This window comes from Vanellus vanellus (genome assembly GCF_965231255.1).
Source record: "Vanellus vanellus genome assembly, chromosome: 2".
Taxonomy (NCBI): domain Eukaryota; kingdom Metazoa; phylum Chordata; class Aves; order Charadriiformes; family Charadriidae; genus Vanellus; species Vanellus vanellus.
Genome location: NC_138906.1, coordinates 75,892,369 through 75,906,261, shown reverse-complemented (window position 1 = coordinate 75,906,261; position 13,893 = coordinate 75,892,369). Strand labels below are relative to the sequence as shown.

Genomic DNA, 13,893 nt, shown 5'->3' with positions numbered 1-13,893 from the left:
CTGGGAAATATTTTGCAAACTTCACCGTAGTTTTGATCTACAATTTTTAAAAAGCTTTTTCTGCAGAAGGCTGCTGTTTAAGATTACTACTTATATTATTATATGGAAACATGAACATTGGTTCAAATAAATATACAGGGAGGAAAAGGTCTATAAACATAGATTTCTTTCAAGGTTATGAATTTTAGGGAGCTGCATTCATGTTCATGTAAAGCTTCCTGAACAGGTGTTCTGCTTCTTTTTCTTTTTTAGTATTATGAGAAAAGCAGATCCAAATTACATCATTCAAAGCAAATGAAGGCTCAGCACTTTTGAAAATGAGGCAATTTATTTGGATGCCCAGTTATGAATTGAGATCTCTAAATCTCAGCCCTGCCTTTGCCCTACGACACAGGGTCCTTGTCCTATCACAAACATCCCACTTCTACATTTTCATAGGTACCATGCCACTGTCTGCAGAAATGCTTGAACTTTCAGGAAACTCCACTGACAGTAAATTCACAGAGTGGCAGCAAAGCTCTGAAATCCTGAAAGCATCGTCCCAAATGGATGCTACCCGTCTAAATTTGGAGGAACTTCCTGCAACATCAGCAGGAGCTTTCCAAGCAAGTTCACTTCAACAGCAGTGTCCTTCATTCGTCAGCAAGAGGACTCTGTGCTGTGTTGCTTTAAATGTAATAGACTTCTGAAGTAGTTAAAAACTTGAGGGACTTGAGTGAGTAATCTCTCTTACCCTTTGAGTTTCTCCGGCTTTCTCAGATCTTTTACCTTCCTTCTTCCACTGACATCACTTCAGCTCTCTACTACCAGTGATGCTGTCAACCTCAGACTTCAATTTAGGGATATTCAGTCCAGTGTATAACATACCTATAGACCCTTCTACGCTCCAGCCGGCTGCTGCTTTATGAGGTCCATGTTAGACTGAAGTTCTAACATGCACACACACCCACACACCCATCCCAGAAGTCAATGTGACAGCCTTGTAGAGAACAGCCCATGCGCAGCATTGTGGTCGCTCCTCTCCACCCCAGCCCTGAACTACCTTGATCCTCAGGGAGGGAATTTCCAGGACTGTCGCCTTCTGTGTGGCCAGAATCTTCCCTGTTTCATTGATCCGCGCCGTCACAAAAAAATGAAAAGAGGCTTGGTCCAGCAGGTCACTCACGTACTCGCTCGATTTGATCACAACATCGAAAGCGCTAGCTGAAGGGAGAAACAGGAAATAAAAAAGGCATCTGAAACAATCTAATGGCTAATTGCTCCTCCCATCATGGCCAGTGCCAGTTACACGAGTGCCTTGGAAAAAAGGTGGCCCACCACCAAATAATGACTTTTTTTTTTTTTTGCCCAAACTATCTCCATTTCTTTATCTCACCTTTTCCCCTCTTATCTTGCCCTCTTTCATTTTAGGCTGTGAGCTCGCTGGGGCAAGGGCTTGGTTTGGGCACTGAGCAGAGGCTGTGCACATCACCACAGGTCCCAGTCACTGTTGAAGGTTTCTAGGCCCTACCACAAAATAAGTGAGAAGCAAGACTGGCAATAAATAGCTACTGGGCACAAAGGTCCAAACCAACTTTTGAGTGTCACCCCTCTAAATGCTTGCTCTTCCACTTTATTCCTTTGCTTTCTCTGCCTCTCTTCCTGGCAGAGGGTTGCCACCAGGGATGCCACCGGAGCAGCCACTGGGGGTTGTGAGCCTATGCAGGCTAGCTGGGGTACCACCTGCTCTCCGGGACATGTCTGGATATCTGCCTTTGTCCTACACTCGACTCGCCTGCAAAATTTAGCAAGAAGGTCCTCCAGTTACCAGCATGCCCTCCAGAGAACTTTCCCATGCTCCCTGATGACAATTATTGCAAGGAACAACTCTCCCTAAGCAAGATGGTTGAGATGCAGGGAATCATTGATTTTAACCATATTGAACTGCAATTCCCAGGCCAACAATGGTGTGAGAATGAGATGCAGAGAAGCAGACCTGCTTACTAAGTCATTCAGCAGAATATATAGATCTGGAGCTCTTGCCTCTATAAACATTTGTTATAACCCTAGTAAACATATCAAGACCTCGCATCTGTTAACTATGATTATTACTGTTATCCATTATTTGTATTGTATTTGTAACATACACTGTACACACTGAGATAACTGAACTCAGTTGGGTAAATGACATTCACCCCTTTTCACTCTTTTGATCCGCTCACATCAAAACCAGTTCCTTGATTTGGTTTCAAAGCTATTCCCTTGGTGACCACCTGACCTGGATTTACCAGGCCAGCCTTAAATTTACTTGATGTGTTCCACCTCCCTCCCTCTCACTCTGTATCTCTTGTAAAACAAATTCCCATAATGCCCCAAACTGTAATTTATAAGTCACGCAAGGTATTTCTCATCTGTGTAAAGTAAGTAAATAAATAAATTAGTTACAATCAAAGAGAAATTTACTTTACAGTGGAAGGGAAGGAAAAACTAACTTTTTGGTTTAAATTTAATCACCACAGGAAAAGAAATTAAATAATAGACTTCCATTTCCTTAGCACTGGCTGTGCTGGTAAGTTGCCAGTACCACTTACTGCACCTGGGAAAGCCAAGGGAGACACAATACCGACCTGCCTTACAGCCTTTCAAAAAAAAAAAGAAAAAAGAAAAAAGAAAAAAGAAAACTAAATATAACTGAGTAGATGCAAGAGCACCTTTGAAGGCACTGGAAGGTTTTAAGCTATTCAAATCCTCAAAGATGTTTTCAACCCACACAATTCCTTTAATCATTATTCTGAATATCATGCATTCGCTTCCTGTTTGAAAACTTAGTTTGCTTCATTCTTTCAGTAGCATGAGCTGGAAGAATGCCTTTATTATATTGTAATTTTTTGTTACCTCCGTATGTATATATACACGCTTCTTGCCACCAATGAAGCCTACAAATTCTGCCTGAGTGCCTCCCATTGCACCCCTGACAGTATTCTCACACAGTTGCAAATGGTCACACTGCTTCCCTTCACACTGCCCATCTGCTCAGATACCATTCCTGATTGCACGTGTGCTCCTTTTGAAGGCAAAGGAGAAAGAATTCACGCTCAAGTTTTATGTATCACCTTCAGAGATGGCATAACTTGTGAAGGTTTTTTGTCCTGTTGCAGGACAAAGTGCTCCACAAGTCAATGACTGTAGCTCAGGTATAGGCTAATTTCCACCTTGAAAGGTGGTAATACCTTAAAACTTGTCTCCAGAAGCAGTGATGGGGACCTAATTTTGGTACATATGCAAAAAAATCCATGTTCTGCTCTCTCAGGTGTCTCTCTCTAGTCTGTCACTCAGCTCAGTCAATTCAGAGTTCCAGCATGGTTTCAAGAAGTGTTTTTACAAACCATTTACTTAGAAAAAATGAATTATGAGGCTCAGTGATGCTTAATTATCTATTCGTTTCATTTCTTTCACAAAGTAGCTAGACGAGCCTCCAAGCACTGCATAAGCTGTGTTCTAGTTACCTTACACAGACCTTTGATGCAAGACCAGACATAAGTCCTGGAACCAAGCACAAATCACAGCCAGAAAGTGTAGTAGGTATTGCTCATCTCCTACAAGATGGCTGAATTTTCCCCCATCAAAGAAGTATCACAGAATTTAGACTGAGCAGTTGAAACTGATTTTTTTACTGTACCTAGCCAAGTCTCCAAAAGTTTTGCAGTATTTCAGATCAAATATTTTGTGACTGATTCAAGCCACTGTAAACCCCCACTCTGTGTTTTGATAGGCTGTGTTGGAACAACCCAATGCCCATTTCCAGAGCCCCCGCAAATGATGTGGGGAGTTAGAAAAAAACAGCAAGCAGGCGTCGGGGCTTTGTTATAGACCAGAGGTAGAATTTTTATTAACCTTCACCTGTAGATTCCTGTAAGTGGATTCCTACTTTATGGAGATTCATCAGCTCCAAATAAAAATGTGCAGTTTTAGATGATGTTCAAAGTGAGGAAGAAAGCAGATTTTTTTTTATGGCACTGTGGGAACTGTGGTTCCATGGAGGCTTCTCACTGAGACAAAACCTGTCCTCTTTGAGGAGAGAGGGCTTACAGCATCTCGAGGTGGAATGAGATAGACAAGACAGATGAGAAAGCTCAGGGGTTAGCCAGGGTTGCTGGCACCAGACCCAGAACAAGAGACCCATCCTTTGGCCTCTCAATGTCTTTCCACTCCTTCTGCATTCTGTAGCAACTGCTTTTGTCCAGTAGCAGTGTGAATAAAGCAAAATCATTGCTCCTGACTCTCTCAGTAGGGAACTCGAGTGGAGGATCCTCTGACTTAGCCTCCATAAGAGCATGTTCTCATCACTTTTGCTGAGCTGGAGGCACTGACCCAAGAGCACAGGCCTGTCAGAAGAACAAGTGATTGGCAGTCACTTGTTGTTGGAGAAGCCAGGGTTCTACAACCAGCCTGCTCCACAGCGCTTAGGAGTACAGCAGGTCCTCAACACTTGCTGACTGTTTTCCAAATGGGGCTGCCATGGCTGCCATGAAGTAGATTGGTTATGTCCAAAATAAAAAGGGAAAGCATCCCTCTTCCCTGCTTTGAGCAGTGCAAAATCCTGCCCTCAGGCACATGAGCTAGGCTGCCAGGAACTGCTTTTCTCATGAAAATAAGGAGGCAGGATCTCCCCACCGCAGTCCAGAGGGCACTAGGAAAAGCAAATGCTGTGTCTGTAAATACAACTCACCTTTGGGATCCCTGCGCAGGTGACAAATACCCCTGGCTCTATAGTAGCACATTCTAGTTACACACAAACTTTTTAGATCACTGTAGATGCAAAATACGGAACCACCCAGTCGTCCAAAGCCAGACGGTGCACTTGAACTCACTCAGATCTTGTCAGCTTCTACTAGGTAAGACAAGATATCCACCTGTTTGTCCCTGTAGATGACACCCTGGGGAAGCAGAACTTTTCCTTCACTTGCTGAGATACTGCCAGGAGACTAAAGGTATGAAAAACAATACCTTGCAGCTTAATACATGCACTCCTTTGCTTTCTTTTGTACTAAGTAAGAAAAATGAACAGTTCCCAGACGTGCAGCTTGGTGTAAGAGGGAGCAACAGCCTGAAGAAAACAGCCTCAGCTCTAAATGGCACTGGTAGCAGGGCCAGAGTTAAGAGTGGAGCCTCTTGATACCCAGCAGAGTAGTCTGCCCTAGCTACTAAAATTGCTTCTACCCATGGGTAGAGAGACATTGGTGACAGTTAATGGCACTGAGAAAAAAAAAGCTAGAAGGTTTGAAAACAACTATGCAATTCTTACATGAATTGGGTTCCAGTTTTGCACTGAAAGAGTGTTTCTTGAATTCATTTTTTGTGACTCCTGTGTAAAACACTATGTTGCCTGAAAGGTAGGTAGTAGCAGTGTAGTAGTTGCGACTTTTGTTCCTGAAAGTTATAGTGACTTTAAAGTCACTGCCAAGGACTGCCTTTTGCACTTGGAATTCCATGTCAACATCCGTTTGTGGCTGATACAAGGTATCTTGGGTAGTTTGCTTTTTAACACCATACATCACAGCAGTCTCAAGAGCCAGTCTCTCCTCCTCTGAGCCTAGAAATGAAAGAAAATCAAATTTAGAAAAGAAACAGGGGTACTGCATTAGCCCACTCACCGATCGCAAGGATGCATCTTCGATAGTTTGCGGTAGCTGAAATAAATGGATGAGGACAGTCAACCTTCCTGTGGTAAAGTTAGTAAATAGGAGAACTTCACAGTTTCCAAGTGAGCTATAGTGTTAAAGATTGAAGTCATATCAGATAAATAGATGTAGCTTAATTGATGTTAATGGAGCTACACTGATTTACTCTGTGTGAACATCTGGCCTGAGTAAGAAATGTCTAAACAGCTGTACAGAAAGCCTTGAACTGTTTTGAATGCTTTTTGAGTTATTCTATGACTACCCTTTGTTTTCACTGCAACTTACTCAGTCCAAAGCATTTCTGAGTAGCAAAGTCTGCGCTCTCATCAAGGCATCTGCAGTGTTTTTGGGATGAACTTATAAATAAAGAGTTCCAGAGGGCACCTTGGCAGCTTTTCATGAAGCTCCCTCAGTGCCAGGGTTTTGTAAATCCACCATCCAAGATCTGACTGAGGTAAATCTACATCAGTATTGCCCCACCCCATTTCAGGTTACCTTCTTGGAACTTGTACTCCTCAGTAATCTCCATCATTCCATCACCCCCAACTTCCTTGGTCACAATCAACTGCCCAACATGGGTTGTGTCAATTTTTTCTATCACTTGGGTTCCATTTTTCTCCCTTCTTGAGTAAACAATATCACTATTCACCTATAAATTTAAATGAAAAAGGACTGAGATACAAGGAAGTAGAAAAGAAGGGAAGCCAGCCTAACTCCCCTCAAAACAATGACACACTGACTTGAAGTCCCACTAATTACTCATGTTGAAGTCCCATGTTTAAAATTAGTCATATGTTACAATAATAACTAGATGCATTTTACTATTCGCAGCTTCAGAATGACAGACAGCATAAACTTGAGTAGGTTATAGAGATAGTGTTCAGACTTGGGGAGCATGATTATACATTCTTTGCACCAAAAAGCTTTACACCATAGAGAGGGGAATGCTTCATAGACAAAATATTTTTATTCTTTTCTGTTCTAAGCTATATACAATTCAATTAGAGAGAGACTTGCTCTACAGCTGCTGCAATTCTGGGCACACCGTCTCTGGTGGTGCAAGAGGTTAAAATTCCAGACCAGGCCCTCTTGCTCGTCATGGAGATATTTCCCTCTCAGATCTGCCAGTCAAACTACCCGTGTGAGCTCTCCTTGACCCACTGCAGCCAAAATGAATATGGTGAGCAAAGACCTCTTTAAAATCACTGCAACCATTTTGACTGAAATAAGCAAGGGAACCTTAACATAAGCAGCTTTGCTAGCAAGCCTGAGAAGGAGGTAACAGCTAACAAGGGGTGAAGATGAGCAGCTAGAGCTAGTGACTCATTTGCCAGCACAGCTGGAATCTGGGTTGGATAAATGACCACAGCCTGAAGTTTCATCTGAGCCAGAGCAGCATATTCAGCTTATTACATTGGTGAGCAGAGATTAGAGAAATAGCTGTCTTTCATTACAGCCATATCACATCTACTAGCCCGCATGTCAAAATATAATTATGAGATTTTTCTTTGACATGGAGTATAGGCAAAGTAATTTCTAAGTCCATAAATTGCAGTGGAGCTCTATCTTCTGTCTCACCTATGGTCTCACTGATATCACTCAACGCACTAAAAATTTTCAGGTATGTACCTCAGCATAGACAAAAGGAGCATCAAATTGGAAGCAAACATGACCATGTTTAATGGCTTGAACTGAGGCTGGGCCACACCTGTACATACCTGTGGGGAGAAGACAGATAAAGTGAGAGACTAAATTAATTTTAAAAATATGCCAAAATGTTATATTTTCTCAAAGAAAAAGAATCCTTGGGGTTTGGTGAACCCTTTTAATAGTTTACGGGAACTCCTGACCAAGAAGTTAAAAGTTTAATTTCTGTTGCTAGCCCTCTGAACTACACAGACTCAAGTCTGAAACAACCTAACAGTTTCGTTTCTTAAGTCTCTAGTGCTTGAAATGCAGTTAAATCTGGTTTTACTTAAAACAGATAATTTTGGGATGGCTCAGTTATACCACAGGGTGAGAAAGATCTCACTGCAAATTTGCTAATAATGCCTTTTAAGAACTGGAAAATTAAGGACTGGGAAGAAATAGCAGTGGCTTTTCTCTTTTTGTCTTCTGCCTACCACCTGCTCAGGAAGTTTACTTTGGGGTGGAGAAACTGGCTGACATATAATGAAGGAGAATTAATTTGATCAGGCTCCTCTGTAGGTTCTCTAAAATTTTAGAAGCCATCTTTTGGCAGCAGGACTCACCTCTTCTGTACCAAGCAGGGCCCTTCTCATGCAGGATTTTGTGCACATCCATCATAAGCAGTGTTATAATAAGGACAGATTTATTTCACAGCTTAAAACAAATGAGAAGGCCCTGAGCACAGGTGAGTGTGGTTATCTGGTGCAAGAAGTTGTCACTGGCCATATGGCGGCACTGGCTTAGCTCATTGTTGGCCACAAAGAACCCAAGCATTGGAAAGAGAGCTAAGGAGGACTTCAAGCAATATTACCATCGCTGGTTTCTTGGGGTGTCCCATCAACAACCTGCCATCCTCCAAAACCAACAGGAAGATCAGGTCTGGTCATCCAGGCTTCATTCCAGCAGTGATAGTTCCTTAGACAAGAGATGAGATCACAATATTAAATTCTTGGAAAGAAGCATACAGACCAAAACAAACTTGTGTAGTTATGTCTTGCCATTGCTGCAATAACATTTGCCAACTTAGGGGTGAGAATGTTGGTTCTTTTTAGAGAACAGATTTTTAGGACTAAAGGTTTCGTACCTATTTGTTAAAACCTGAAGGCCACAATCTTTCATTGTAGTTCCTTGACTGCAAGTTGAAGAAGCTTTTTGATTCTTCTACTGTGTTCTGAATGCAAATGTCTGAGAAAACTTTCTAGTGCTCGGAGATTGTTGGGGTATATAAAGAGCTACACAAACTACAATCGCTTTCCAGCCCGACACTTCCACTTCAGTCTGCCTGCTAAAGCAAGCTTTGAATCTTCTTCAAGCCACCAAAGTTTGGTCTGCTTCGTAACTATTAAGACTAAAGCTTTAGTACCTGTTCTGAAGAGATTTCAGGATCAACTCCATAATGTACAGCGTGTAGTTCTGTTTTCATGGCTCAAAACAAACATGCTTAGCTGGTTTCCATGTTGGTTGAGAAAAAGACCCTGCATAGGCTTTATAAGACTATCCTCATTGTGGATTCTTTATAAGGCCTTCCCAGCCTACGATGCCAATGAGAGTTCAGATCTCCTAGAACATATAGCTTTCCCTAAAACCCACCTACAACCACTATGGGCCAAGTCATGCCTTTAGGGCCCAGGACCACATGCTGAATGGGGAATTTCTGAGAGTGGTTCATCTAGGGGCTCAGGGTTGTAATGCCCTCACATGGCTGGATGCTCAGGAAAAGAAAAGAAAACACTACAACACCATCACAGTCTGCCCAAAAGGTTTCAAAGATGAACAGAAAAGAAAAACAGATCTTGTAGCTTCCTGCAATGCTACCAGCACTCAAGGGGGAGCACAACCAGAAAAAAAATTACAATCTAGGAAGAGGGTCTTGCAATAAAGCCAGCAAAGTGTTTGAATTTCATTACTGCAAAAAAATAAAAGAAGAAAGGAGTAGAGAAAGGGGCGATTTTGCTTGCAAATTATACATATCCTACAGCAGATATGAATAAAATTACATCTGTGTAGCTGCTGATACAGCCCCTAGTACATGCAATGATATTAGCAACCAAAATGGGGATTGTTAAACTCTGACCGTTTCATTAATAATAGGTGAAAACCAGCCATGGAGCAGAGTTGGGAGGATCTGAGGCTTGTCTAACAAGACATTTCAAAGTGGAAATGAAAGCTTGGATCAGGGTAAAACTTGTCAGTTAGGAGAGTTAATGAAGCAGCACTACAGAAAAAGGAATTATTCAAGGAAAATGACGCACACTCAGAGAATTTTTGATGCTGCTGAGAGTAGTCAATGCTGAATCACGCTTGCAAAGCTTTGCTGAGGGCTACCAAAGATTGGGAATGTACTTTGTGGTAGGTGGGTTTTTGAAAACTGTTATGTCAACATGTGAGAGAGACAGTCTCTGCCCTGAAACCTTCACTGGTTCACTTTGAATCAAACTCAGATGTGTCATTGGCTTTGTGTTCTGTGAAGGAAGAACCTGAAGAGCAGGCAGGAGGGAAGGATGGTAAAACCAAGGCGGGGATAACAGTGCAGAAAATGGCAGCTCTGCTTCAATTCTGTAATTAGATACTGCAGGTATTTCTATATTTTGCAATAGTCATCCTAGGGGACATGACCTTTCTTACTGGTTTCTACTGGCGTAGTGTTGGGCACAACAGGACGGCAATTTCTTTAGGTCAGCTGCCATGCGAATAACAAATACGCTTAAGGATATTGAATGTGAATGGGCAGAAAGGCATTGCTTGTAAAGTACATTAACATTAAGGAAAGGAGGATGAGGGGAACATTTGCATCTCCAAAATGCAGCAGAATCTTCCCTCTGGTAGAAGCACAGCTGAGGAGCTGGCTCCGCAGCCCAATTTGTTAAAATGATTCTGTAGTTCTTGTATTCTACAGCAAGCCTGAGACATTAAAGAAAGCAAGAGTGGCTACACAGATCAATGTAGTGACCATTAAATATTTACAGAGATAATTACGAATAGACTAAACAAAGCAATGGAGAAATTAATAAAAGATGACCAGGTGGGTTTTATGCCTGGAAGACAATTTAAGAAGGGTACTTCATATTGCTTATGAGACAGGCACATGCTGGAAACAGCTGCTGCCCTTTCATTAGCTAATAAGCTCAGGCATTGGGGTTGAGAGAGGCACTGATAACCTTAGTGAGAAATTAGAGAAAGGTGAGTTGGAAGTGAATGGGAGAGCAGAGTTCTCAGAAGGGCTTTCTCCATGGGCCTAGACATGAATGAACCCTCACGGGGCCGGGTGACTTCAAGCAAGTTTCTGCTGAGGTACTTACGTCAGTCTACTCAGACCTCACAGTAGGAGTGAGTCTTGATTCACATCCAAGAGAAATATTCTTTAAGTGTCTTTATATCATTGTTAAGAAAGACAAGGAGAACAAAGTCAGGGGGCAGAGGTAATACTGATGGGCCCAAATCCGGCCAACTTTATAAAAATAACTTTTTGCAAAGTCTGTGTTATTTGTATATGTGTGTTGTTGTTGTTGTTTCCTATCCTAAGGGAGACGATGATCTTTAATAAAAATAAATAAATGTCAGATAACATTCAGAGGGAGCCCCACACTCAGAGATTGATTGGACTAAAAATCCTGGCTCTGACTATCCCTGAAGCCTGAGAGTATTTAAAACCTGAAGACAGATCAGCTCCAGCAGTACAAGGCAATAGAAATTATATGTTAATAAAGAAAAAAAGCTTTGCTTCCAGTCTTCAGGACACTATAAGTAAAAGTGAGAAACACATTTACAAAAATCATTATAAATATCTTGATCTTTTCCTCTTTAAAAAAAAATAAAAGAAACATTAAAAATAAAATCAAGGTTAAGACACAAGCCATTTAAAGTCGGCATGCGGGCTACCATGGAGTATTACAGAGTAATGAAGAGAAAGGACACAGAGGAGAAATGAAAAGAGGTGTGTAATATATTAAGTCATGCCCAAAGGGTTATGTGTACCATGTACTAATAAATGCACCAGGAAAATAAAAGGATGAACAAGGCAGTTTGAAAAGCAATCAAGCCAAACAAAAAGCAAAGGTAAAATGGGAGGATGGTGTGAAGTTGTATATGGATTTCAGCGGAGCTGATGATCCAGCCCTGCCCCAAAAGAATGCAAAAAACCCAGGAGTGAATTAAGAAGTCTTGGGAAAGAGCTGGGAAGTGGAGAGGTAAGGAAGTAAAAGGAAATATCAAAAGTGGGCGAGAGTTGTTTCATGGATCAGGTTAAGAGAAGGGGAGAGGAAGAAGAGGTGAGACAGTGACAAGTCTGAAGCAATGCAATAATCCACTACTGGTTATGTATGGACTGAGCAGTGGGGTGGCCAGACACTGGGTCTTGTTTCACATGATTTATAGGCAAAGGACGTTTCAGAAGAGTGACTGTTCCTTCACAGCTCTGTGAGCTGTAGAAGGACCAGCACCATGAGACATACTGAGGTTCTGCTGTCACATAGACCAGATGCAGCTTAGCAAACTGGGATTCTAACAGGAGTGAACAAGGCAAATAGCAGGACCACAACCCTGGACTTAGGAGAGTAGGCTTTGGCCTGTTTAAGGTCCTTCTGGGAAGAATGCCATGGCAGGCAGTTCTGGACAGATGATGGGTCTGGAAGAGCTGGTTGTTTTTCAAGGTTCACCTCCTCCAAGCTTAAGAATGGTCCATCCCTATGTGCAGGAAATGAACCAAAAGTGGAGCAAGGCCCACTTAGTGAACAAGGTGATCCCAACTAAACTCAAACATTAAAAAAAAAGTGCACAAAAGGTGGAAGCAGGGACAGGTGATCAGGAGGAATACAGAGACACTGTCTGAGCATGCAGGGACAGGTTTAGGAGAGCCAAAACCCAGCTCAAACAGAGTATGTCAAGGGATGTGAAGAGCAGTAAGAAAGGCAAGTACATCAGTATCAAAAGGGAGACTACGGAAAACATGGATCCGCTGCTGAATGGGGCAGGAGAGCTGGTGACCAAGGAGTAAGAAAAGGCCAAAGTATTCAATGTCTTCTTTGCCTTGTTTTTTACTGCTAAGATTTACCCTCAGGAATCACAGCTCCTGAGACCATTGTGGAAGTTTGGAGTAATGAAAATTTACCATCTGCAGAGGAGGAACAAGTCAGAGAATATATACATAAACTGGACACACAGAAGTCCAATGGATCTGATGGGATAGACCGAAAAGTGCCGAGGGATCTGGCCAATGTCATTGTAAGACCACTTGTATCTGTCTTTGAGAGGTCATGGAGACTGGGTGAAGTTCCTGAGGACTAGAAGAAAGCAAGTATCACTCCTTTCTTCAAGAAAGAGAAGAAAGAGTACACAATGAACTACAAACTTGTCAGCCTCATCTTGATCCCTGAGAAGGTTTCTTCTCACAAACATTTCCAAAAATATTAAGGACAAGGTGATTGGCAGTAGTCAGCATGGATTTGCAAGAGGCCAGTCATGCCTGACCAACTTGATAGTTTTCTCTGACGAAACGAATGACTGAGTGGGCAAGGGCAGACCAGTGCACGGGGCTTGTTTTCTCTTTTGACTTTAGCACCATCTCCCAGAACATCCTCATCATGGATAAACCACTGAAGTATAGACTAGATAAATGGTGTAAGCAAGGTGTATTGAAAACTGGCTGAACTGCTGAGATTAGAGGGTTGTGATCAGTGGTGTGAACTCCAGCTGGAGCCTAGTCACTAGTTCTGTACCCCAGGGATCGTTACTGGGTCCAATACTGTTTATCATCTTCATTAATGACCTGGATGACGAGACCTACTATGCACTCAGCAAGTTGGCTGATACAGAAAACTGGAAGGAATGGCTGATGCACCAGAAGTTGTACATGAGGAGAGGCTGAGAGAGCTGGGACTGTTCAGCCTGGAGATGGGAAGGCTCAATAGGATCTTATCCACATGTATACATGCTTGGTTAGGGAACCGGAGGGAAGAAGACAGAGCAAGTGGTCCCCAGTGACAGGACAAGAAGCAATGGGCATAAATTGAAAAACAGAAAATTCTCTCTGAACATCAGGAAACACTTTTTTACTATGAGAGTGGTTGAGCACTGGCAGAAATTTCCCAGAGAGGCTGTGGAGTGTCCATCCTGGGCGATATTCAAAACCCAACTGGACACATCCCCGAGCAACCTGCTCTAGCCAACCCTGCTTTGAGCAGGGGAGTTAGATGACTTCCAGGGGTCCCTTCCAGTCTCAGCTATTCTGTGATGCTGTGATACAAGCTTCAGATGTAATTGAACCTAATTGTTTTCCTTAGATTCCCTCTTGGTAGCAGATTATGGAAATCGCATAAAAGAGGTTACAGCAACAGGTTCAGTTGTTTCCTCCACCACAGAATGGGTTTATTTCAGTTTTAATATAAAGACTTCCAGAGATTGTGCTGTTAATGAAACATGCTGATGAGTTGATGCTATCATTGACACAAATCAGGTATATTAACACTGAATAGGACAACTATCTCCTGAGTATAGGAATACAGAGGTCACATTCACTGCTCCACTCAGAGGAGGAAAAGCTTGAGGC

General features: G+C 42.3%; 1 protein-coding gene across 2 annotated transcripts in view; it reads right to left on the bottom strand.

The window, feature by feature from the left end:
- Positions 1 to 13,893, bottom strand: part of F13A1 (coagulation factor XIII A chain) — a 62,782-nt gene that overhangs the window by 8,533 nt on the left and 40,356 nt on the right. The window contains exons 9-13 of one of the 2 annotated variants that reach the window (XM_082498978.1): positions 8,161 to 8,264; positions 7,290 to 7,378; positions 6,156 to 6,309; positions 5,285 to 5,572; positions 1,043 to 1,203 (exon numbers count right to left, since the gene is read on the bottom strand). In XM_082498978.1, the coding sequence (XP_082355104.1) occupies positions 1,043 to 1,203; positions 5,285 to 5,572; positions 6,156 to 6,309; positions 7,290 to 7,378; positions 8,161 to 8,264 (796 nt within the window). The remainder of the gene's footprint in view (positions 1 to 1,042; positions 1,204 to 5,284; positions 5,573 to 6,155; positions 6,310 to 7,289; positions 7,379 to 8,160; positions 8,265 to 13,893) is intronic. The other variant, XM_082498979.1, reaches the window with a different exon arrangement.